A 27406-nucleotide genomic window follows, 5' to 3' on the forward strand; every position below is an offset into this window, starting at 1 on the left:
AGAGAGGGGGTGGGGACGGAGAGGTCAGGAAGAAGATTGCAGGTCAAGAAGGCGGTGCTGAGTCTGAAGGTTGTGACTGAGAAAATGTGGGGGGAGGGGAAATGAGGAAGCTGGAGAAATCTGCATTCATCCCTTGTGGTTGGAGGGTTCCTAGGCAGAAGATGAGTCGCTCTTCCTCCAGGCGTCGTGTTGCCATGGTCTGGCGATGGAGGAGGCCAAGGACCTGCATGTCCTTGGCGGAGTGGGAGGGGGAGTTAAAGTGTTCGGCCACGGGGCGGTTGGGTTGGTTGGTGCGGGTGTCCCAGAGGTGTTCTCTGAAACGTTCCACAAGTAGGCGGCCTGTCTCCCCAATGTATAGGAGGCCACATCGGGGGCAGCGGATGCAGTAAATGATGTGTGTGGAGGTGCAGGTGAATTTGTGACGGATATTGAAGGATCCCTTGGGGCCTTGGAGGGAAGTGAGGGGGGAGGTGTGGGCGCACGTTTTGCATTTTTTGCGGTTGCAGGGGAAGGTGCCGGGAGTGGAGGTTGGGTTGGTGGGGGTTGTGGATCTGACAAGGGATTCGCGGAGGGCGTGGTCTTTCTGGAATGCTGATAGGGGTGGGGAGGGAAATATATCCTTGGTGGTGGGGTCCGTTTGGAGGTGGCAGAAATGACGAAGGATGATCCGATGTATCTGGAGGTTGGTGGGGTGGTAGGTGAGGACCAGTGGGGTTCTGTCCTGGTGGCGATTGGAGGGGCAGGGTTCAATGGCAGAGGTGCGGGAAGTGGAGGAGATGCGGTGGAGAGCATCGTCAACCACGTCTGAGGGGAAATTGTGGTCTTTGAAGAAGGAGGCCATCTGGGTTGTTCGGTATTGGAATTGGTCCTCCTGGGAGCAGATGCGGCGAAGGTGAAGGAATTGGGAATATGGAATGGCGTTTTTACAGGGGGCAGGGTGGGAAGAGGTGTAATCTAGGTAGCTGTGGGAGTCAGTTGGTTTATAGTATACGTCCGTGTTGAGTCGATCGTCCGAGATAGAGATGGAAAGGTCTAGGAAGGGGAGGGAGGAGTCTGAGACGGTCCAGGTAAATTTGAGGTTGGGGTGGAAAGTGGTAAAGTGGATGAACTGTTCAACCTCCTCATGGGAGCACGAGGTAGCGCCGATACAGTCATCAATGTAGCGGAGGAAAAGGTGGGGGGTGGTGCCAGTGTAGCTGCGGAAGATGGACTGTTCCACATATCCAACCAAGAGGCAGGCATAGCTAGGGCCCATGCGGGTGCCCATGGCTACTCCTTTGGTTTGGAGGAAGTGGGAGGATTGGAAGGAGAAGTTGTTAAGAGTGAGGACCAGTTCAGTCAATCGAAGGAGAGTGTCAGTGGAAGGGTACAATTAGATTACTTTACTTTTAATTACTTACAGTGTGGAAACAGGCCCTTCGGCCCAACAAGTCCACACCGCCCCGCTGAAGCGCAACCCACCCATTCCCCTACATTTACCCCTTACCTAACACTACGGGCAATTTAGCATGGCCAATTTACCTGACCTGCACATCTTTTGGACTGTGGTAGGAAACCGGAGCACCCGGAGGAAACCCACGCAGACACGGGAGAACGTGCAAACTCCACACAGTCAGTCGCCTGAGGTGGGAATTGAACCCGGGTCTCTGGCGCCTTGAGGCAGCAGTGCTAACCACTGTGCCACCGTGCTGCCCACTGGTACTGGTTGGTTTGGCAGGAAAGGAAGAAGCGGAGGGTTTTGAGGCTTTCGTGATGGGGGATGGAGGTGTATAGGGACTGGATGTCCATGGTGAAGATAAGGCGTTGGGGGTTGGGGAAGCGAAAATCATGGAGCAGGTGGAGGGCGTGGATGGTGTCCCGAACGTAGGTGGGGAGTTCTTGGACTAAGGGGGACAGGACTGTGTCAAGGTTTGCAGAGATGAGTTTGGTGGGGCAGGAGCAGGCTGAGGCAATGGGTCAGCCGGGACAGTCAGGTTTGTGGATTTTGGGCAGGAGGTAGAAATGGGCGGTGCAGGGTTGTGGAACTATGAGGTTGGAGGCGGTGGATGGGAGATCCCCTGAGGTGATAGTCTGGGAGATGATGGTTTGGTGGTGGGAGGTGGGGTCATGGTCAAGCGGGCAGTAGGAGGAGGTATCCGCGAGCTGGCGTTTATCCTCAGCGGTGTAAAGGTCGGTGCGCCAAACTACTACCGCGCCTCCCTTGTCTGCCGGTTTGATAGCGAGGTTGGGGTTGGAATGGAGGGAGTGGAGGGCTGCACGTTCCGAGGGCGAGAGGTTGGAGTGGGTAAGAGGGGTGGAGAGGTTGAGGCAGTCAATATCACGGCGGCAGTTGGCTATGAAGAAATTGGTGTTCACCACACTTCACTGTATTTTCAGTTTCTCAATTTTTGTTCGGGATTGACTAGGGATTCTATTGTCTTTCCTTCTACTGACACCAAATTAATTGATCTTTGTCCCTTTAGTTTGTTCTATCTCCCTTTTCAAATATAAGAATCAGGCTTTGTGTCAAGCCTCTAGCAATATTCCCTTTTCTAATTAATTTTTATACATATGTAATAGTACCTCTGTTGTTTCTTTCCTAAGTTCTTTTTAATAAGCATGGGTGCAATCCATCCAGGCCAGGGGTTTTATCCTATAAGTTTAATTAGTTTATCAATTATCTATCCTTTCTATCTTAAATGCTCAATTTTATTTTGATCTATCATCATGCCTACAATGTTAGTCTTCATGGTAAAAACTGAGACAAAGTAATTATTTAATATTTCTACTCCCTAGGTGTTTCAAAACAATGAAAGGAAATGATATCTCTGTATGCATGCCAATAATAATCTCAGAGATGATTTTATCCATGCTTGTAGCCAGTGGGGAGCCTTCCCAATGGCTGGGTGTTTCAGGAAATTGACAGTGTTCTGTGAACAATTTTCCATCTATCAAGTTAAGAGTAGGGCTTTCCCAACTTCCTGCTATGCGAAGCTATAGTGTGTGGTCTTGTTACATGCATCTACCAGTAATGGACCCCCAAGGCTTTATATCTAACTAGTACTGTGCCTAATCTCAGAACACTTGATGCTGACAGTTTGCAATACAAGTGTAAAAGTGTTCCAGACTCTAGCAGTAACATCCCTCACTTTGATGGACACAGAAATATGAGTAAACAAATTTCAAAGATAGTGCTCCATCTAATTCTGGTACTTAAAAAAATGATACTGTTATTATACATTGGCAGATCATCTGATATTTTGTTGAAATGCAAAATATGTGTCTGTTCCTTTCCCTCATTGCGTAAAGCTTTTGAAGAAATAATGCAAATCAGGCTAAAATTTCCCTTGTACATTTTTTTTGTCATATAAATAATGTGAACATCAAACTAGTTGCTTTTTGAGAAGGAACAACCTGGGGCACATATGACATTTCAAAAATAATAAAAGAACAGCAATTCCGATGATTATCATAATGAAGCAACTGATGATATCTAAAAAAGTTAATATCAAACAAGAAGAATGCAACATGTAAGTAAATTATTTCTCCTGTCATGTTCTTTGGATTGACATTTCAACGCACCAGCAACAAAGTGGCTCCAAATGCCAAACAGAAAATGATTGGTCCTGTCAGGTCAGTCTCGTTCATAATGCTGCCATCTGCTGGTTTCATCGGATTCAGAACTGTTAAGGTTTTCTGCCAGATGTGGTCAAAGTTGATCCCAATTTCTGTGAACAAAACCAGTTTGTTTTAGGATTCCACATAACAAGATTTAACTCTCTGGTTCTATAATTTCTGAGGCTTTCTAAAACTCTTAATAGTTGACTATCAGACGTTGGACATAGGCTGTAATTTGGCAACCAAGAGTTTGTTTATAAATAGCTATTATCGCAATGGACAAGGATATAGATTTATTTGATTGAATATGTCAAATTTAGTTTTCATTATCTGATGGCTTTTTGGATTTCTGCTATGCACTGGGCACATGTTCCACAATTCAATCCAAGTTTCCATGAAAATTATAAGTCCTCACAGTGAATGGTCCAATTTATGCAGAGTATCAGTTATCTTTATTTTTCAATATTGTTGTTACAGTTTAAATTTCATTGTTATTGTTAACAATGGAAATTTAAATCCACATTGATGAAACTTCAAAACCTCAGCTAAGACAAACAAGGTACATGAGCTCCACCTGATGGTTGAGAGTAACAAAGTTAAAAATCACACAACACCAGGTTATAGTCCAACAGGTTTAATTGGAAGCACACTAGCTTTTGGAGCGACGCTCCTTCATCAGGTGATAGTCAGGTGATGAAGGAGCCTCGCTCCGAAAGCTAGTGTGCTTCCAATTATACCTGTTGGACTATAACCTGATGTTGCGTGATTTTTAACTTTGTACACCCCAGTTCAACACCGGCATCTCCAAATCGAGAGTAACAAAGATATTCCTGAACTATTAGTATACACAAGATGAAGAAGATGTAATTTGTCTATTTAATCATATAGTCATAGAGCTGTACAGTATGGAAACAGACCCTTCAGTTGAACTTGCCCATGTCGACCAAATATCCTGAATTAATCTAGTCCCATTTGTTATAATCATAACTTTTAATTCAAAATTACAAAGCAATGTTGGCAATTGTTTGGAATTTTAGTCTTCATGATGCTTAATTCAGTTATGGGACATGAGCATTGCTGGCTGGGCCGCCATTTATTGCCTATCCCTAGTTGTCCTTGAGAAGCTTGCCACCATCTTGTCCTGTGTCCCCGAGTGAATTCAAACAAATCCAACAAACGTTCAATTAAATGAGTGACCTACTAATCTGACTCTTTCTTAGATGATGTTGATGAAGGGCTTTTGCCCAAAACATTGAATTTACTGCTCCTCAGATGCTGCCTGACCAGCTGTGCTTTTCCAGCACCATACCCTTGTTTAGACGGTGTTGGTTAAGGGAAGCATTTGTGTCAGGGTGTTAAGAGAACTATCTCATCAACTTAGAATAATAATTCCTTCCAAACAACAACATAGTTGTACCTACACACCAAGGACTGCAGAGGTTCAAGAAGGAAATTGACCACCTTCTCAGGGTAATTACATATGCGCAATAAATGCTAGCAACTCTCCTCATCCCTTGAACGACATATTTTTTAAAAAAATCAACGGAAACGTGCAGATAGGGCTTTCTGCCGAACACTTCATCTGAAAGAGAGCACCTTTCTCACTTGTGAACTTTCAGCCTGGATTTAGAGCTCAGATATTGGTATAAGCCTCAACCTTCTGACCAAAGTTAGCATTGCTATTAATTCAGTCAAGCTGAAACACATGACACAAAATAAAAGTGTATATGCAGAGGTTTGCACCATAATATGGTGATTGAGCATATGTTATAATAATAAACTCCTCAGCCTTATTTCTCCCATGTTCATGGAAAGCTTTAACAACATTTTTTAAAATGCGCAGGATAATTGTTATCTGAGATTTCAATCATCCAGCTTGCCAATTTCTGCCCTCAATTTGGACATGTGGCATTCCTATAGAAGACAACAAATCACTTATAATTTTAGTGATATAAAGGGAATTCTTCATCCATGAAAATTTGCTTGCACATTTTAATCTTAGTTTGAATTTAAACATAATGCAACAAGAATCCTTTGCTTGTAAACGTGGAAGTTATTTTAAAAGTAAATGAAGTAACCAAGTGAACATGTTCAGTCTTAAATCCATTTTAGATGCAGACATTACTGCAACCAAACAAAAATGGAATAATACTGAAGTAAATGAGTGATTAGGTCTTGTAGTAAGCTTAAATATATTTATAATGCCACTTCATGCTTTTTTCTTATTTTAGCTGGCTGTTATAAAGCTGTATAAAGATAATTGCTGTGATAACAGAACTGTCAGTTGCTTGATTTGATTTAAAATATATGTGAAGGCATCTAACAGAGATAAAGTTATCACTCAGGAAAATCTGTTAGCCAAATATACTATTCATGAAAAGCAAGTTACAAAATTATGTATTTTCCTCTTGGCAATCAATAGGAAGATATATTATGAAAATTCATCAAATATGATTTATTAAAGACAGTTAAGAAAAGCTGGGACAAAATCAAGAATGAGTTTGAGTCAGCGCCATCTTTAGAATGTAAAACATAGATCCATGGATCTTTATAAAATAATTTGCTTATGCCAACTATTTAAAATTAATTTGATGTAGGATTAGGTGTCAGTAGTTCGGTAAAGATGCAAAGCAAATTGTTTCAATGGCTCATTCTGGTCTTTTGTGGTTTGATTCTAGATCAAATTGTTGTGTAGATTTAAAATATTTATTTGTTGCAAGTGCATTTTCCCTCACTATGAAAGGTACTAATGTACTCCAAAGGCTAAAATGGATTCTTCATGTTTACATATTTAGAGTTTGAGAAAAGAGTTGAAACTTGTGCCGGAAATTATCAACCAGAGGGTCATTACAGAGCTGATTGACTATCCTAGGATCATCAGAACTGGAGTAGGCCATTAAACTCCTTAAGTCTGGTCCACTATTCAATGAGATCATGGCTGATCTAATTCCATATACCTGCCTCTGGCCCATATCTCTTCATACTGTTCTTAATTAAAAAATAAACTTTCTCAGATTTAAAATTAACATGCATAACATAATGCAACATTCATTAACATAAGTTGTATGCTTATGATGATTTAAAGTGCCAATGTTTTACATGTATGAGATCCTGTTTACATTGAAGCATTACCACTGCCAAGTAAGTGTCACTGAAATTTTTTTTTCTCCTTGGCCCTAACTAAATCTAAGTGCACTCCGGGATCCACAGCTGGGGTGGAGGGTCTCTGCCCTACAGTGTAAACTCTTGGTCTTGCAGATTTGGATAGATGACCCCAGGGACATTTGTCGCTATTGGGCCTAGACATGCTGACAGTGTGCTGCCCAGATGCAGGCTCACTCTCTTCAGTTTCAACTTCCACAAGACTAGGGTCCACAGGGAGGGTGAAGGGGCTGACCATTCTGGAATGTCTTAATAGGAGTCTTCGGGGGCGCTTCTGTGTGCTTACTCCTCCATTTGTGTTCTCACTGACACCATCTTGTCTCCTTTACCGAAAGGGACATCTGCAGTAAAGTTTGAGGCCCTTTGTTCCCCTTTTGCCTTGCTATTGCTGAGCATCAATGGCTAAAGCAATGGAGTGTAGGTCTGTTTGCATCTCCTGCAGCCACTGGGCATTCTGCTGTGCTTTCCAACTGATAATCTGTCCATAGAGACAGACAGCCAGATGCATGCTAAAGCCAGCTGTTGAGACTTGTGCTGTTTTTCTGTTTTTTTTATTTTTGAGTTTGGGACCATCAGTTGAAGTTGAAAATCATTCCTTGAACTTTAACAGCAGTATGTTTTTTTTTAAAGAAAACGTGAGAACAAACAAACTAATGTTTACATTTTGAGAACTGGCCTGGAAAGATTGTTCTAAGAACACTGCAAACATTTTGCCACCTGGATCTTTTCAGGTCAAGGACTGTCAACTGGTTACATGTTGAACTGGTCAATCAAGAGGAGGTTAGTGGTGGCCAACCAAGCATAGAGAATGTTGAAAAGAAAGAGAAACCAAAGAAGATTAGTAATGCCTCTACTCCCTGTGAAGGGTAAGGAAATTTGACTGTCCACAATGACCCTCACCATTTTTACAGATGTACCATAGAGAGCATCCTATCCAACTTGGTATGTCAATTGCTCAGTCCAAGACCCCAAGAAATTACAGAGAGCATGAACACAGCCCTGTCCATCATGAAAAGCAGCCTTCCTTCTATTGACTTTGTCTATACTTGCCACTGCTTCGAGAAAGCAGCCAACATAGTCAAAGAGCCCCTCCCTCTACAGCAGAATGCCCAGTGGCTGCAGGAGATGCAAACAGACCTGCACTCCATCGGGCAGAAGATACAAAAGTGTTTGGAAACTCTATCAGCAGATTCAAGAACAGCTTCATCTTGTCAGACTTATGAAGAGACTTTTCATATGTTAGGTTGATCTTTCTCTGGACCTTCTCTGTAGCTGTCATACTATATTCTGCATTTTGTTTCATAATCCTGATGTACTTATGTAAGTTGTGATTTGTCTGGATAGTATGCAAAACAATATTTGTCATTGTTTCTCAGTACATGTGACAATAATAAATCAAATCAAATCAAAAGGTTTGTTGCATTAAGAATCTTTCAGAGAATAGCTGCTAAGTTTTACACTCTCTAGTTTTATATCCAGTTTTACAGAATAGAGGAATTGTTTAAGAAAAGAATCCCAGTTTATAACAGATAAGTGAATGTACCACAGAGCTGGTTGGAAGCTGTTTGCATTCTCTGGTAACTTTGAAATTCAAGCAAGATCCAATCCTATGTGCCAGTCACACAACATGGAGTTCAAAGTTTCCATAAAGGCATGGTGCTTATTATTGAAAAGGTTATCAAACCGGCAAATTACAACTCTTCTATTATCTCTTTTAATTTATCCTTAACTGTGTCTGCCTGCATATGTGAGTGGGGTTATGGTTAGATGAGATTAGATTAGATTAAATTCCCGACAGTGTGGAAACAGGCCCTTTGGCCCAACAAGTCCACACCGACCCTCCGAAGAGTACCCTTCCTGACCCATTTCCCTCTGACTAATGCACCTAAAACTATGGGCAGTTTAGCATGGCCAATTCACCTAACCTGCACATCTTTGGATTGTAGGAGGAAACCAGAGCACCCGGAGGAAACCCACGCAGACACACAGGGAAAATGTGCAAACTCCACACAGTCGCCCAAGGCTAGAATCAAACCTGGATCCCTGGCGCTGTGAGGCAGCAGTGCTAACCACTGAGCCGCTGTGTCAAAGAAGATTGGATTTAACGCATTGAGTTTAATTAGATTACCTTGTAATTTAGCTTTGCTTTTCAACAGTTACTATATTAACAATAAATTGTTAATTTCTGTTTATGTAATAAACTGGTGACTGATATCTGTTATTCATAAAGATTGCTTAAGAACAATTTTGACAGTCATTGAATATTTTAATTTCACTGTGTTGTGAATCCCGTGATAGCAAGGCTGATTAAGTTTGGTTAGCTGTGACATAACACAGCACAGTATTAGAAGTGTTGATCCAGCATCTGATCCAGTTTACTGAGTGCACCAACAAACGGGCCTCTCCTCCTGTAAAGGTATTTGCAGACGTTGTTATTAGTCGATTCCACTATGCCTTTTCCGACTGAGCAGGTGACTGATCTCTGGCAGTCCTCTCAGTGCCGGTAACCTGGGCTGCTGCTTCTTCAGCCAGCCACAGAAATGTGGCAATGACATACTTACCAGAACGCATCCCTGATTCTAAACTAGCTGAGGCGTCAGTATCTGAGCTGGTGGTTGAAGGAAGAGATAGCTTTGCCAGTGCAGCCTCTGAAGGATCTGTAACTTCATCCCCAGAGGTAGCGGAGGAGCTGAGGCTGGAGGGACTGGCCTCATGCAGGGCAGAGGCTGTGAGGATGCTGTGGAAGACAAGAGAGGAAATGGGTTGTGCCAGAGGGTTGGAAGCTTGACTTTGTTAAGAATACATTCACAGTAGTAGTTTTGGGAGAGCAGAGCAGCTCAATGAATCTTATTTGGTTGCCAAGACATAGAAGCCTCGCCACCTCCACATGAACAGTCATGATTTTCTCCGATAAGCTAAGAATTTTATATGAGGTGAAGAACCGAATGTTGGCCACCCTGCCACCCACCTTGACTCTTCAAACCCTTTTGTGATAATGGGAGGGGCTGCGTGAGATGCAAGTAGCTGGAAAAGCTGTTAGTGGAGGTGAGGTATGGATGGGTGGTGAGGTGTGCTGAGTGAGTGAGTGAGTGAGTAATTAGGGAGCTCAGAGGGCAGGGAGGGTTAGTAACCTGATGTGTGAGGCCACTGAGGGAAGATATTACATGGAGCAGTGAGATTGGCAGAACATGAGCCTTGGTAGGAGGTAGATACAGAGGCAGATTTAGAATGAGTGTGAGGTAGCAAAGGGAAGGTGGTGGTACTGACCCTTGCAGAGCACATTGCAGTACATCACTTCAGATCATGGACACCACACTGACCCACTTAGAAACTTCAGACTTAGCTGACAGTGTCCTCTGGTGGTCGTGGGGAAAGAGGATGACTCTCCTTTGTAGCATCCCATCCACCAGGATCTCTCGGTCCCTGTCTGTGAAGTGGGGTGCCTCTCTCAGTGATGTTACTTGAAATTGCACAGCAACATCCAAAGGGATGTTCAGGGCTTGTAGTATTTAAAATGGTGGACAGCTAGTGTTTGAGTATGGTACCCATGATGTGAATGCCAGAAAGTCCCAGTGTCATCAAGCACCTTCTCCTCTGCTGACCACAACACAGTGCAAGAGCTGCACCATGAAAGCCAAATGCATGTTTGGTGAGGTGGGCAGCAGAAAATTGCATGACAGGAGTTTTCATGGCTCAGGGAGAGAAGCCCTCCACGAAACTCCTCAAAACCAACACAGTCAGAACATGAGGCGATTCAGCCCTTGATCCAGATTTCACCAACTTTCATTATGGAAATTCTCTGAGGATTTCACCCAGAAAAGTAATGGAATTAGTAGAAATGACTAGGATAAGGGAACAATGCATCATCAGATTAGACTAGATTCCCGACAGTGTGGAAACAGGCCCTTCAGCCCAACCGGTCCACACCGACCATCCGAAGAGTAACCCACCCAGACCCATTTCCCTCTGACTAATGCACCTAACACTAGGGACAATTTAGCATGGCCAATTCACCCGACCTGCACATCTTTGGAATGTGGGAGGAAACTGGAGCACCCGGAGGAAACCCACGCAGACACAAGGAGAATGTGCAAACTCCACACAGGCAGTTGCCCAAGGCTGGAATCGAACCTGGGACCCAGGCACTGTGAGGCAGTAATGCTAACCACTGAGCCACCATGCCACCCGTCATGTTCATTCTGCTAGGGGCTCTCCTTAACCTGCATGAGGAATGGAGGAAGACATCAGTCCAGGAAGAATAGCACTAACCGCTGCAGGATGAAGTGGCAAGGAGAGACAGTGGACATTAACTATACCTTTACTCTAAAAATAACCACTTAACATGTGAGAAAAGAGTGATGAGATAATGATGTCAGATCACACACACAACTGGAGCTGAGTTTCAGAAAGATGCCCTCATTATTTTGCTTTGTGACTGATTAAGTTTAGTAAAACTCGTTAATATTCATTAACAGGAGAACAGGCTTCATCTTACTGTAGTGGATAGGAAGAATGTCAGCTGGGAGACCTACAGCACTATCAGAACTGCACTGACTGTGGCAGTCAAGATCAAAATAGCACTTTATTTTTATACTGTTGCAATCTTCCAGGAAAAGAAAATCTGTCACATTTCACAAACCTCTCTGTACTTCTGCATAAATGAGGCTTTTGCACTGCTTCCAAGTTGCATATTTCATAACATTCTCTACACCCAGAGGAGAGATCTAGTGTGGAGAGATTTAGGACCAATAACTTCAGGATTCTCCGGGTCCAGAGGGCCACTGACTGCATGGTCACGTAAACCTCCCAAGTAAACTTGGAGTTGTGCACAAACTGGAAACAATTCCATTGACTCACAGTGACAACTTCTGCAGCCAAAAGCTATACACTTTATGAATACCTGCTATCCGGTTAGCTGTCACAACGTCTTTCTAATGGGCAAAAGTGAGGACTGCAGATGCTGGAAAACAGAGTCTAGATTAGAGTGGTGCTGGAAAAGCACAGCAGGTCAGGCAGCATCCGAGGAGCAGGAAAATCGACGTTTCGGGCAAAAGCCCTTCATCAGGCCAACATCCCATTTGCCTTCCCAATTACTTGCTGCACTTGTAGTAACCTACACTCAGTCAGGAAGAAGAGGTCACATCCAGAGTAATCTCTGGATTACTACCTGGGTCACATGTTAATTGGCACAGGGTCAATAAGATTAAAGAGGTTATCGCGTGGCTCAAAGTTTGGTGTTGAGGAACTTGGTTTGAATTCTTGGGACATTGACACTAGTACTGGGGAAGGACGGAGCTGACCTGATAGACTCCACCTAAATCATGCTCGGATCAGAGTCCTGGCAAATCACATAATTAGGGCTGTAGATGGGGCTTTAAACTAAATAGTAGGGAGATGGTGGGATGGTGGGTGGGGGGGGATGGGGGGCGGATGGGGGGCGGGGGATACGGTCGGAGAGGGTGGTGAGTGTTTGCAGTTGCATGGAAAATTGGGGAAACATTGAAAGGGGAAAGGGCTCAGCAGAAGTTATTAAAGTTTCCAGAACAAGTAATAGAACACAGAGAATGGAAAGGGTCATGAATCTAACTTCAGGCAGAGAGGATAAAGAGACAACTATGAGAAAGGGAGCAGTCAATGCAGGACTGAGGGTGTTGTACTTATATGCACACAGTCTACAAACCAAGGTAAATGAGCTTGTAGTGCAGATTGAAATTGGCAGGTATGTTGTTGTGAGTGCCACAGATAGGTAGCTGCAAGGGGATCCGGGTTGGAACTAAATATCCTAGTGAACAGGTAGGCAGATGAGCAGAGTGGACTTCTTAGTGAGAAATTAAATAAAATCAGTAGCAAGAAGTGATATGGAATCAGAATCTGTGTGGGTACAGTTGAGGAACTGCAAAGGAGATAAGACCCTGATGGGTGTTGTGTACAGGCCTCTTAGCAGTAGCCAGGATGTGGATGAAAAGGCATGTAAGAAAGGCACTATTGCAATAATCATGGGAGACGTCGATACGCAGGTGGACTGGGAAAATCAGTTTGTAGTGGATCTCAAGGAAAGGAATATGTGGAATGTCTATGAGATCTTTTTGGAGCAGCTTGTGATATAGCCTACAAGGGAACAGGCAATTCTGGATTTGATCAGACTTGATCAGGGTGTCAAATGACAAACTGCTCTCTGGGGAGCAGTGACCACAATATGATAGAATTCACTTTACATTTGGGAAGGAAAAGCTGGAGTCATATGTGATAGCATTATAATGGAGTACAGGTAATTACAAAGACATAAAGGAAGAGCTGGCCAAAACTGATTGGAAGGGAGCCAGCAGGGAAGACAGTGGAGCAGCAATGACAGGAGTTTCTGGGGGTAATTTGGGAGGCACAACATAAATTCATGGCAATGAAAACAAAACATACTAAGGGGCAAATAAGACAACCATGTCTGACACGGGCAGTCAGGAGCAGCATGGTGGCTCAGTGGTTAGCACTGCTGCCTCCCAGCACCAGGGTCCTGGGTTCAATTCCAGCCTTGAGCAACTGTCTGTGTGGAGTTTGTGCGTTCTCTCTGTGTCTGCTTGGGTTTTCTCTGGGTGCTCCGGTTTCCTCCGGGTGCTCCTGTTTCCCCCCCACAGTCCAAAAATGTGCAGCTCAGGTGAATTGGCCGTGCTAAATTGCCCGTAGTATTAAGTGCATTAGTTAGAGGGAAATAGATCTGGGTGGGTTACTCTTCGGATGGTCAGTGTGGACTTGTTGGGCCGAAGGGCCTGTTTCCATACTGTAGGGAATCTAAGAAAAAGCATACAATGTGGTAAAGATTAGCAGGACGCCAGAGGATTAGGAAGCCTTTAAAAATTTACAGAGGAGGACTAAAAAAGCAATAAGGTGACAGAAGATGAAATATGAAAGTAAGCTAGTAACATAAAAGAAGATTACAGGAATTTGTTTGGATATTTAAAAGATAAGTGAGACATTGGGCTGCTGGAACATGAAGATGGATAGGTAACAATGGGGAACAAAGAAATGGTGAGGAACTAAACAGATACTTTGCATTAGGTTTCATGATGGAACACACCTGTAACATACCAATACTTCAAAAACGACAGGTGGCAGAGGTGAATGTAGAGGCCATCACTAAGGAGAAGGTGTTGGAGAAGCCAAAAGGTCTGAAGGTGGAAAAATGTAATATACCTCAGAGTTCTGAAGGAGATAGCAGAGGAGATTGTAGAGAATTGGTGGTGATCTGTCAGGAATCACGGGAATCAAGGAGGATCCCAGAGGACTTTAAAATGGACAATGTCACACCCCTTCTTAAGAAGGAAGGGAGGGGAGGAGAAGACAGAGAAACCAGAGGTCAATTAGCCTGACCTTGGTCATTGGTAAGGCTATAGAATCCATTATTAAAGATAAGATTGCAGAGTACTTTGAAGTGCCAGGTAAAATAGGGCTGAGTCAGCATAACTTCATCAAGGGGAGGTCATGTCTGACAAATCAGTTAGAATTTTTTGAGGAGGTGACAGTAAAGTTAGAGAAAGGAGAGCCAGTAGACATGATTTATTTGGGTTTCCAGAAGGCCTTTGACAAAGTGCTGCGCAGGAAACTGCTTAATAAGACAACAACCCATGGTATTAGGGACAAGGTACTGGTTGCATAGAGGATTGGTTGACTAGCAGAGAGTGGGGATAAAGAGGTCTTTTTCAAGATTGAAGCTGGTGATTAGTAGAGTTTTGCAAAGTTCAGTGTTAGAACCGTATATATTCATTTTATATGTTAACAAATTGGATGAAGGAACTGAGGATTTTGTTGGGATTTTTGCAGATGACACAAAGATAGATGGAGGCCAGGTAGTGCTGAGGAAGCAGGGAGACTAAACAAGGCCATGGACAGGCTAGAAGAGTGGATAAAGAAATGGCAGATGGAATACAATGCACTTTGCTATGTGCATTTGTTAGGAAGAGTAGAGGTGTAGACTATTTTCTAAATGGGAAAAGGCTTCATAAATCTGAAGCAGAAAGGGAATTAGAGGTTTCTCTAATGAGGACTCTCTTAGGGTTAACATGCAGGTTCAGTTGTTGTTTAGGAATGGTCACATTCATTTCAAGTGGACTAAAAAACAAGAGCAGAGATGTACTGCGAGACTATATAAGGCTCTGGTCACTAATCTTTGCAGCACTGTACATCTTTTCTCACGATGTATTATCATTGTTAATTTTCTTAACCACAGAAGGATCATCCTATTCACTTCCTTTCTCAAATGGAGCATCTTTGTTGAGTGTTATAAAGTATCTCCTGAAATGCCTGGCAATGCTTCTCTATAATGGGAGCTTGCTAACTATTTTCCCAGTCCACTTAAGCTAACTCTGACTTCACAACCTTATAATTGCCTCACAGGAGCATTCCAATGCAATATCATGATTGAAATCAGTAACACACTGTGTGAAACAACAAGAAGCAGCATTTGTTATACAGATTGCAATGTTCCAAGACTGCGAGTTAACATTATAAATGATTACCTTCTAAAAGTGATGGTTCATCATCAGTGTCACCACCATATATTGTGGACGATGGGCTGAATGGAGTGTACAGCTCTTGTGGTTGTAAGATATGGCCTGCATAGAGGTTTGAAGTTTGTGTCATTTCTGAAGGAACAAATATTTTGGGCTGTGGGTGTCCATTCTCAAATTCACTGAAAGGCAAAGACATAGAAGAACCAGTCGACAATAAAGTGAAAATGCCAAGTACTTGTTATGAATTCCCTCGAGACACGCATTTTCTCCAGGGTGTGCCCTGATGCCATAAAAGTTGGCAGTGCAGGATACATGGTTTGATGTTGCCATTTGAACTTGAAAATTGAATGAGGCCTGTTAGTGACTGTATACTGTCAATGATTTCTTTGGTTAAACTCCTAAGGGATTTTATAGCAAGTTAAGATCAAGTGCAATATTTAAATCCACTGTTTGCAGAGCAGAAGGAATAATCAGATTAAAGAAGGGAAGGTGAGGAGAGACAAATGACAAGGAGAAGAAAAGAGGATGGAAGACAGGTGGAATGAAAAGAATAGAAAAAGAGGAAGAGAATGGGGGACAGAGAGTTGGAAGAGGTACTAGATGAGTATTTTAAGCATTGATGTATTAGACTTACTGATTTGCATATATATTTCTGGAGCAACTAGAATTCTGATTGAAATCTCATTACTTTAATGTAGGATAATAATTATTCTTTTGGATTGCATATATATCTCCTGAGCTACATATGCAATTGTATTAACATTTTGAAATTGTATCGTCAAATCTTTCTGTTCGTCCAAAAAACTGAGCCGATTCAGAGTAAAATTACTGCTTTTTTTAAATACAAATTGCTACTTACACTTATTAACAAAGATTTTCTGCTACTAGTTAGTCTACTCTCCCAAAGTCTACTTAGTTCAGTAACAGTTACTACTGGACCCTGTATAGTGGCATTTCTCTTGACCTAAAAGAACTGATACTTGAAACTGAACTGAAAATAAGCAGGACTTGTTGAATATTTCTAACATTTGCTGCTCTTATTTTAGATTTCCAGTATCTGCAGTATTTTACTTACATATTAGTAATTTATGCAAAGTCTGTTTCTATGAATGTATGTTGAATAAGTCTTAAAAAACGAATTGAAGGTCTACAGGAGAAGATAACCTCCCATTCATAATGCTGGCACCTAGAATCACAGAATCTCTACAGTGCAAAAAGAGGCTACTCAGCCCATTGAGTCTGCACCAACCTTCCAAATAGCATCCCATCCACACCCACCCCCGGAACCCCACATGGGGTATTTACCATGGCTAACCCAGCTAATCTACACATCTCGGGTTGCAAGGGGGCAATTTTTTTATCATGACCAATCCACCTAATTTGCAGATCTCTAGATTGTGTGAGAAGACCAGAGCACCCAGAGGAAACCCACGCAGACATGGGAAGAATGCACAAACTCCACGCAGACAGTTGCCCAAGAGTGGAATCAAACCTGGGTCCCTGGCACTGTGAGGTAGTAGTGCTAAAAGCTATAACACTTTTGTACTGTTTTTTTTACAAAAAAGTGAACTTTAAATGTTTAAAGTGCTTTATGAACAAAGCATTCAATTAGTGCATTAATCAATAATTGATTTTAAGTGGTAAGAAAGAAGTTTATTATCATTTATTTGAATTATTTAACATGTGCTAAAACCTATAATTCAGCATGAAATTAACACGCTATCTTATCGAGTGATATATATATATATATATATATTAATGCACGGTAGTATTTCTTAAATGCACTAAGTATTCATCCCTCAAATGACACACAAGAGACCTGTAATACAGATTTCTAATTAAGGTAAGAAAAATGCATCAATAATGTTATGAAAACCCTTTTGTAACAAATAGGAGATTGTATGAAGCTAATACTACATTATAAGGTTCCTGTTGCAGCAGGTACAAATATTGGTCTTGATATGTGTCAATGTTATCTCCAACATCTGAATAAGTGGAAGATTATCATGAAGATGATGCAAGACTTAAAAAAAACTAAACCAAAACTACTATTATGCACAACACGAGCTTCCAATCAACCTGCATGTAATATCACCCCACAGAAAGAATATGGATCTATCATTTGTAACATAAACGAAGCCTGTAAAACATATGTAGTGGTATGTCAATCTTCTGCTTTTCACGGAAGGCTAGACTAGAATCACATTAAACAGTTACAAAAATGTTGCTTGAAACAGTTTAAACTCTGCATCCATGGTCCTTTCACATGGAAGTAACGGTCAAGAAAGCACAACAACATCTCTACTTCCTCAGGAAGCTAGGGAAATTCAACATGTCCCCAAGGACTCTTATCAATTTTTATAGATGCATCAACGAAAGCATCCTATCTGGATGCAGGACAGTAAAGTTTGGCAACTGCTCTTCCCAAGACCGCAAGAAAGTATAGAGAGTCAATCCATCACTCAAACCAATCTTCCATCACTGACTCCATCAATACATCCTGCTGCCTTGGGTAAGCAACCAAGATAATCAAAGACCCCTCCCACCCCAGTTATACTCTCTTTCACCCTCTACTGTCGAGCAGAAGATATAAAAGTTTGAATACACAAACAAATAGATTCAAGAATAGCTTCTTCTCCATTGTGTTCTGACTTTTGAATTGACCTTTCAAGCGTTAATTCTGATCTGTCTTGCTGCGCCTTCTCTGCAGCTGTAACACTGTATTTTGCACTCAGTTCTGCTACTTTATTTTTCTTTTTCTCTAAAATTTTGTACCTAGTTACTTTGTACCTAAGGTGGCACTACATTTGGTGACATTATACATTTTGTACTGTACTCTTGTACTCCATGCTTGAGTACACATAACAATAAAAACCAAATCTAAATTTAAATCTAAAATCTACACTGATGCACTTTGTATAATACGATCTGCCTGTATAGCATGCAAAACAATACTTTTCACTGTATACTGGTACATATGATAACAATAAATCAACCGACCAATCAACTTTCTTTTTATGTTTCTTAATGAAATGACATCACGAAAGTCATTTTAGAGAATGGATATGTACATTGATTCATTATTCTTGATGGAGAACATCAAAAGCAGTATTGCAGTTGTAGTAATCTGTTTGGATTTTGAAAAGGTTTTACCACAAATCAGATGTGTAACAGGAGTCAAATCATGTTGCCACAGTAACACAATGGGAGGAGGCCTTTTAAGATTATGAAAGAATTTTTTTGTGGAGGAGACCAAAATTAGTCACTATGACTAGAAGGTAGTCATAAAAAAGTCAAGAATTCAGAAGAGAATTCAGAGAGCAATTAATGTCTGCAACTCTACAACACAGGGAGGAATTGAAGAGAGTAGTGCATTTGCATTTAAGGGAAAGATAAATAAGCAGAAGAGGGAGAAAGAATGGAAAGTTAATGTTATCATAAAACAAAGAACTGTGGAGGCTGGAAACTTGGAACAAAAACAGAAATTGCTGGAGAAACTCAGCAGGACTGGCAGCATCTGTGGAGACAAAATATTGTTAACATTTCAAGTTGAGTGAACCCACAGATGCTGCCAGGCCTGCTGGGTTTCTCCAGCAATTTCTGTTTTGTTGTCAGAAGTTAATGTTGGTGGGTTAGATGAAGAAGGGTGTGGGGAGGTTTACGTTGTGTACAAACCTGACACAGTCCTGTTAACTTCATAATATTTAATCACATAAATTTTCTTACCTACTTGAATCAGGACCACTGCTACCTCCATAGTTATATGAGGTTTGCTGCTGGTCATTAATATCATAATTTGATTGGTAAAAGTCTGGATTAAACTGTTCAAAGGTAGACATTCTAAAAAAACAGAAAAACAGCAAAAAGTATCATTAAGTCTTTTGTGTTTAAATTAATTGTTATCAGCAGATTATTCTGGTAGGATGAAATATAAAATTGTCAGTAGTATATTTAATTTTCTTCTAAGCCAGCAGATGTGGAATAGTAATAATAAAATGATGTTACAAATTAGATTAGTCTCCTAATACTCTTTACTGATATTCAGTGCAAGAATTAGTTTTAATGACAGTTCACATTTTTGATGAACTGAAAACACCTTATGTGGTATCTGGGATGGTGCACAACAGGAAAATCTACACTTATGCTATTGAGCTATACATTATACGTAATCAATTTCTTGGTAAATCGTTTCAATACCGATTGGTAAGAAAACATGCTGTTGGACAGACATTTACAGAAGGACACACACAGATTTTGTTTTGGAAAACTCAACTTCTTCACCACATTAAGTGTCACAAGGAGAAACTTTGAAAATAATATCTATAAATTATTCTTGTGAGAAAATTAAAATATGTGCTGTTTCAAACAAAAGAAAGAAAATAAAGCACATAACACTGGAAATACCCAGCACGGCAAACACCTATGGGTATAGAAGCTAAAATTAATAATTCAGATCAATGTGCCCTCAGATCCTAAACTATAATCCCACTTCTTTAAACATTGATGCTACCTATTCTACGGAGTATTTCCAGAGCTATCTGTTTTTGGACACTATATTTCCATTTTCAAATGAATCCAAAAATGAGAGAGTTAGCGGAAAAAGACCCATGCCCTGTTAGGATCTAAAAGTGTACTAAATCTTCTTGCAATCAAGCAGCTAATTGCTGATTGTGCAGAGACTGGCAGTTCTGGCGTTCAGCAACCAGGGACAAGGGCCTAGATCCTGTTGGTCCAATGCTCCCAGGACTCCCAGACAGATGGATTGACAACAGAAGAGGTAATTTCTTTTGTGGGGTTGGTGGAGGTCATTTGGGTTGAGACCATGAGGGTTGAAAGCAACAGCAGGAATGGTTTTCAGTAGCCATCCCTTCCCTGCATTCAGCCTTTTGATTAGCCATAGATTAAGACAAGGATGGGCCTGCAATCAAAGTTCTCAACAAGGGAAAGGTTGATTTTAATAAGATCAGATATAATTGACTAGAGTGGACTATAAATATGTCTCAGACAGATGCATTCAGAAAGGAAATATGGAGTGTACTGGGCCAAAACATTCCAATAAAGAAAAATGTCGGGACCATCAAATCCAATGAACACTGGATATCAAGGAATATACAGCATTGGATTGAGAGAAAAAGAGAGGCTTAGTGCAGATACCAAGGGTTCAAAGCAGTAGAAGCCCTGGAGGAGTACAGAAGATGGAAAGGTGAATATTTAAAAAAAAGACATTAGAAGAGCTACAGGAGATGAAAAGATACTGGTAGGTAAAATAAAGGAAAATCCTAAATAGTTTTACTGGCACATTAAGGGCAAAAGGATAATGAGGTAAAGAGTTGAGCCCATTAAGGTCCACCATTTTTGCGTGAGCCAGAGGATCTAAGTGGGATTCTAAATGAATACTTGGAATCGGTGTTCACTCGTCAGAGGGAAGATATAGGTATAGAAATCAGAGGGAAGGTCTGTAGTACAACTAAAGATATTAGCATAGATAGAATAGAATCTCTACAGTGTGGAAACAGGCCATTTGGCCCAACAGGTCTACACCGATCCTCCGAAGAGTAACCCACCCAGACTCATTCCCCTACTCTATTTATCTACATTTACCCTTGACTAATGCACCTAAACACTCTGGGCAATTTAGCATGACCAATTCACCTAACCTGCACATCTTCGGATTGTGGGAGGAAACCGGAGCACCCAGAGGAAACCCATGCAGACCTAGGGAGAATATACAAACTCCACACGGACAGTCGCCTGATGCTGGAATCGATCCTGGGTCCCTAGCGCTGTGAGGCAGCAGTGCTAACTAATCAGCCATCGTACTGGCCATAGGAAATTAGAATGCATTTTAGGCTGTAAAAAAATTCCCTTGCGGTGGCAAGGGAAGGTGCCGGGTGTGGAGCATGGTTTAGTGGGGGGTGCCATTGAGGCCAGATGTATAATTAATGAGGCGAAGGTTGGAGGATTGTTAGAGAAAAATCACTACGAGCCATGACATATAGGTACCATGTATCCCATTTGAATAAACACTTTGCTTAAACATGAAAAATTCAGCCCATACTGTTTGCATAATACAAAAATCTACATAGTACTCATAAAGTACAAATGAAATAATTGATTTCAGAAAAACAATTTCTAATTATGTAATGTAAAATTTCATAGCAAAAACAAAATTGAGAGTCTAATTAAATGTTTAATTTAAATGATAATACATATTTTAATGACAACCGACTCAATCAATTTTATTGTTTTTCAGGTTGTCACATGCAATATGAACATCTGTTTCTGTCAGCAAAGCCAAGTGGCCAAATGTCAAGTCCATTAAGACCAAGCAATGCATTCATTTTAAACACAACTGTAAGAAACACACGATAGTTCTAATAAATCCATAACATAGGAAACTTATGTCTTCATAGTTTAGCAAACTATTAACTAATTAATTAAAAAATCAAGATGTCATAATTTGGAAATACATTTTTTAAGTACAGGTCACAGAGATTAATGCATTTTTTGTCATTTATAAATAGTAACACAGACAGTATTATTGTGACAAATTCAGAAGCAGACTCGGACAAGTACTTGACATGCCTTACAGAAAGTTTCTGTGGTATTGACATTATCTACTAACTATAATCTTGCCTACATTGATTGTCGAATGCTTACTCAGCAACTAGATAACAAAGATATATTTCCAGCTTCTTAGCTGTGAAATTGTCAATTGTATACATACCTTAAATAAAGCAACCACTGCAGAGTAAAACCTGTTTTTGGGCAGAATTAAGAAAGTACATTGAACAAGCAGACTCTAGCATTGATTGACTACAAAACAAGAAGGCCTATATGCTATTTATAAAGCTCTAATTATAGACTTTAGTCAACTTAGTAGACAAATATAACACAGCCTGCCACTTGTAATTTAAAGCCCCCATAATGTTCTAAATTCAATATCTACAAATATTCTGAACTTAAACAGAATCATAAGGATATTTTTCATACTGTGAAATCTGTGTAATCACATCAAGCACTGCATTCATTTATTTTAAAGTATGACATATCTATTATATGTTTAAATGTTTAAAGAAATAGTTCTCAATGTCCACACAATATTAGGTTGGATCTAACGTAGAGATTTAACGGGGATCTGAGGAAACATCTTTTCACCCAGAGGGTGATGGGTATCTGGAAATCATTACCTAAAAGGCTGGTAGAAACAAGAACATAAGGCAATGGACCAAGGGCTGGAAAATAGGATTAGGATAGACATACATTTGACGACTGCAACAGATATGATGGGCCAAAGGGCCTTGTTCTATGTTACGAAAACGCAACAACTCTATGCCTCATGCAGATATTTCTGCCTCTGGTCTGCTGCCGCCTAACGCAAGATGAAGGAACAGCATCATATTTTCCATATGGGCTTTTTACAACCTTCAGGATCAACACTGAGTTCAACAACTTCAGACTATGAACTCTGTCACTCTGATTATCCCCCGCTTCTCGCTCTTACCAGTGTCTTGTTTGTAAGTTTTGCTTCTGGCAGAGCTGATTTATTTTCTGCTATTAACAGCTCAGATACATACCTATTATTCATTTATATCTATCAATATTGCCAATAACACTTCCTTTGTCTTTTGCTCTGAACACCCTCACCATCTGTTCCATTTGGTCTTCTTTCGCCTTTGATAAATAGCACAGAAACCATCATTTTCAAGCTCCTTTCAGTTCTGAAGAGAGTCATAAGACTTAAACCACTCAATCAGTTTCTTTCTAATTCTAAATACCTATGTTTAACTTAATTTGCTATCCCTTTTCAACACAAGATTAATTTCAGCAGGATAACTGAGAAGTGCACATAAGCATGCTTCTCATATCTGATTAACTTCAGTTCCACAAAGCACATCCCTTTTCAGATATTGCTAGTTAATGGATTCTCCAGAGACGATAACTTTTAACATCTGGTAAAAAGTTCAAGTTTTACACTTTCCATGTCTTGTTATATTTGATTGACTGAATATTCTTTAATTTTGTGTGTTTGGTCTTTATCTTTGTGCATAACTGACCTTGAACCATTCAATGTTTTTCATTAATCTTATTTTGAACATATATTTATATAATTTGCATAAGTTTTTGATCTGAAGCATTGTTATAATTCTAATTTATATACATTATTTGCAGCTGAAAAATGTGTTGCCGGAAAAGCGCAGCAGGTCAGGCAGCATCAAATGAGCAGGAGAATCGACGTTTGGCCCGAAAGGTCGATTCTCCTGTTCCTTTGATGCTGCCTGACCTGCTGCGCTTTTCTAGCAACACATTTTTCAGCTCTGACCTCCAGCATCTGCAGTCCTCACTTTCTCCTAGTACATTATTTGCAGCCATTTTATGTATTCAAATTACATGTTTTGACAATTAACTTAAAGGCTTTCAATTAATCTTTAACATAACAAATGCTTGTCTATTCCCCTAACCATTGACTTGCCTATTACTATAGTTTTGCACTTTTTTCTTCCCTCCATCCCTCTTTACTTGTTCAGTTGAATCACTTGTGATGCCACAAACTTGGCTCTTGCTACATTCCTCTGAGGAATCAGCACCCTCATCTGTATCAAAAAATTGAAAACCAATTAGTATGCAAGGTAGACTCAGAGGACAAACACTGAAATTGCTGGAAAAGCTCAGCAAGTCTGGTCAGCATATGTGGAGAAAAAGGAGAGTTAATGTTTCTGGTCCAGTGATCCTTCTTCAGAATCCCATCTTTCTCCATTCTCCAGTTGTAGTTCTGAACTTAAAGCTCAGGATTCTGCAGCTGATGACAGTCCTGTACTATATTTGCCAGGGTCACGTGAAGTGTTCACATCTCCCCACATGCCACAGGATGGAAATTTCGCTTGGCTGAGCTATGCTGCCATCCTTTAAACATTTATTATATATACTTTCTCATTACATATTATTTACTACAAACTGGAGACTAGGAAGATTACTCACCCTTGCTCAACAATCAGTTACTCCACCTTTATCAATGTAGATACTTAAGAGTTATGTAAAACATGTGCATTTTTCTATGATCCACCTGTTCTGAAAAATAATTAATTAATTTAGTTATTTTCACAGTGATTTTAATGGTAGATATTCACTAACCAATTAATATAGGACTTTGCTGTGACATTACTGTCTTTGCACTATTCCTTCCTTACAATTAATAATTAATTACAAGAAGTCCCCAGGTTGCAAATGAGTTCCATTCTGGAGTCTTTTCACAAGTCGATTTGTATGCAAGTGAGAACACAATGCAGGAAAATGGAAAGTAGCTATTCACACATATGTGAAATGTTTATATGTAAGTGTTTTAAAACTAAAACTTGAAAGTGGAGCCGCAGGTCGATATGATAGTGAAGGAGGCGTCTGGTATGCTTTCCTTTATTGCTCAGAGTATTGAGTACAGGAGTTGGGAGGTCACATTGCGGCAGTACAGGACATTGGTTAGGCCACTTTTGGAATATTGTGTGCAATTCTGGTCTCCTTCCTATTGGAAAGATGTTGTGAAACTTGAAAGGGTTCATAAAAGATTTACAGGATGTTGCCAGGGTAGGAGGATTTGAGCTATAGGGAGAGGCTGAACAGGCTGTGGCTGTTTCCTCTGGAGTGTCGGAAGTTGAGGGGTGACATTATGGAGGTTTACAAAATTATGAGGGGCATGGATAGGATAAATAGACAAAGTCTGTTCCCTGGGGTCGGGGAGTCAGAACGAGAGGGCATAGGTTTAGGGTGAGAGGGGAAAGATATAAAAGAGACCTAAGAGGCAACTTTTTCAAACAGAAGGTGGTACATGTATGGACCAAGCTGCCAGAGGATGTGGTGGAGGCTGGTACAATTGCAACATTTAAAAGGCATTTGGATGGGTATATAAATAGAAAGGGTTTGGAGAGATATGGACCGGGTGCTGGCAGGTGACACTAAATTGGGTTGGGATATCAAAACCTTCTTTTTATTCATGGGATGAGATTGTTGCTAGCTAAGCCAGTGTTTATTACACATCCCTAAACACCCAGCATGCAGTTTAGATTCAAACACATTGCTGTGGATCTGGAGTCACATGTAGGCCAGACCTGGTAAGGACAGCAGTTTCCTTCCCAAAGGACATTTATGAACCAGATGGGTTTTTTCTGACAATTGACAATGGATCCATGGTCATCATTAGATGACTCTTAATTCCAGACTTTGTTTATAAGTAAATTTAAATTCCACCATCTAGTATGATAGGATTTGAACCTGGGACTCCACAGAACATGAACAGCCCAATGACAATACCATTCGACTGTTGCCTCTCCCACCCATGATTGTGGACTCACATTCATAAGTACGAGCATTTGTAAGTCGGATGTTTGTAAATTGAGGACCAACTTCTACAGGAATTTCTAAAGAAACAGCAAAATGCTCACAAACCAATCACTTACCTGTTGCCCTCAACTTAAACTCAAAACCTTATGATTCATAGATGAGAGAACTGGCATTGAGTCAAGGCTAACTTGATGTAAAAATGTTTTTAGTACAATTGAATAATTTGTGTTCACCTTTTTTCCTGCTTAGATTATGGTTATAGAACAAAATTTATAAAAGTAGCTCTATATTTTTGTCATGATTTCTATAACCACTGGAGTTAACATTACATAGTCAAACTTTGGAAATTTTGTAAATGTAAGAGTGAAACCAATTGAAAACCAAAATAAAAGGTTAGATTAAAATTCAGATATGCTAACCTTGGAAGTGCTTGCACTTATAAGCAGAGAAATCAGCCTTAAGGTATTAAAAATAGGTGCAGATGTGAACAATGATGGGAAGGAAAAGTCTCTGTGGTTCATCCTAAATTATTGTCGGTGGTTGTTGTCTTAATGTATTTTTGGTGCTGAAAAATAATATTTATTAAGTTTGCTGAGATAGGAATGGAAACAAAAATTTCTATATAACAACAAAAACAACATCTAATATGAACTTTGACTTCCCATGAGGTTGTGAGACATCAAGGCCACTTCATATGGTTGCACTGCTTCCTATGATGATGCAGTGCCTCATCTGCATATCAAAAAGTAACCCTTTATATTACACATCCAAATTGCCCCCAGTGTTGTTCAGCACATAGATTCCTACTTCACCAAAATCAAGTGGTCTCCTGGGAGAGTCAAGAAAAATAGAAAGCACAGGCAAATTTGAACATAAAATGTGACAAGAAAATATTCTTCCACTCAATCAATTCTGGACCAGAGTCAATAACTCTCCTACACATATCAAACTTAGTCCAGAAGATCACTTCTGTCCTGAACTTTCTGAAATATCGACCTTGAGCACCAGTTGAAATCCACCTCAATCAACAAATCCAGCTCTTATTTGAAGCAATGTACCCACTGCCTGGGCAGCCATTGCCAGAGGTCTACCTTTATATTGGTGAAGATTCATCTTTTTACATTTATCCTAAACTTGTCCTTAATCCTCTGCTCCTTCTAAGCATATATAATTGAAAAGAAAAACTTTCAACTGGAACACAATCTATTCCCTCGCTACCTGAGCTCCATTGGTGTAGATGGGGGTGTGTTCTCCTCCTTCCTAAATGAATGAATTTTTGCACATCCTGCCATACTCTTTGCAAAGCCTTCATATTGTGTGGAAACTAAAACTGGATAGTATTTCAAATGAACACTAATAATATCTTGTAGAAAAACAAAATTCCACCCTTAATCAAATAAACATTCAGATCCATTAATTGGGAATACAACCAACAGCAGTTTGTTTTCTTGAGCTATTTCATAGCATTGCTCATGTACCTTTGGAGGTATGTAATAGAGTAGCGTGATCTTTACCCAAAGTTTTTTAATATTTTCCCCCAATGAGTAAATGCATATTGAACAATTTGTTGACTCAAGTTGATGGCTAGGCTAACATTTATTGCCCATCCCTAATTGCCTTTGAGGAGGTGGTATTAAGCTGCCTTCCTGAACTGCTCTCGTCCATTTGATGTAAATAGATGGAGCTAACTTGGAGAGGGTCGAGAGCATTAAGTTCCGAAGAGTGATGATAACCAACAATCTGCCCTGGATCTCCCAAAAAGGCACAATAACGCCTCTTCTTTCTCAGGCAGCTTGGGAAATTCGGCATGTCCA

General features: G+C 40.5%; 1 protein-coding gene across 1 annotated transcript in view; it reads right to left on the reverse strand.

The window, feature by feature from the left end:
* LOC122550739 (protein YIPF5-like) overlaps positions 1-22096 on the reverse strand; it is a 34964-nt gene extending 12868 nt beyond the window's left edge. Inside the window, exons 1-4 of the mRNA XM_043691930.2 lie at positions 21988-22096; positions 18987-19100; positions 15267-15439; positions 3562-3707 (exon numbers count right to left, since the gene is read on the reverse strand). Coding sequence (XP_043547865.1) covers positions 3562-3707; positions 15267-15439; positions 18987-19099 — 432 coding nt within the window. The 5' untranslated portion in view covers position 19100; positions 21988-22096. The remainder of the gene's footprint in view (positions 1-3561; positions 3708-15266; positions 15440-18986; positions 19101-21987) is intronic.
* Between the last annotated feature and the right edge of the window lie 5310 nt (positions 22097-27406).

The sequence above is a fragment of the Chiloscyllium plagiosum genome, unplaced genomic scaffold, assembly GCF_037043375.1.
Source record: "Chiloscyllium plagiosum isolate Xiang-an unplaced genomic scaffold, Cpla_swu_hap1 HiC_scaffold_1, whole genome shotgun sequence".
In the NCBI taxonomy this organism is placed as follows: Eukaryota; Metazoa; Chordata; class Chondrichthyes; order Orectolobiformes; family Hemiscylliidae; genus Chiloscyllium; species Chiloscyllium plagiosum.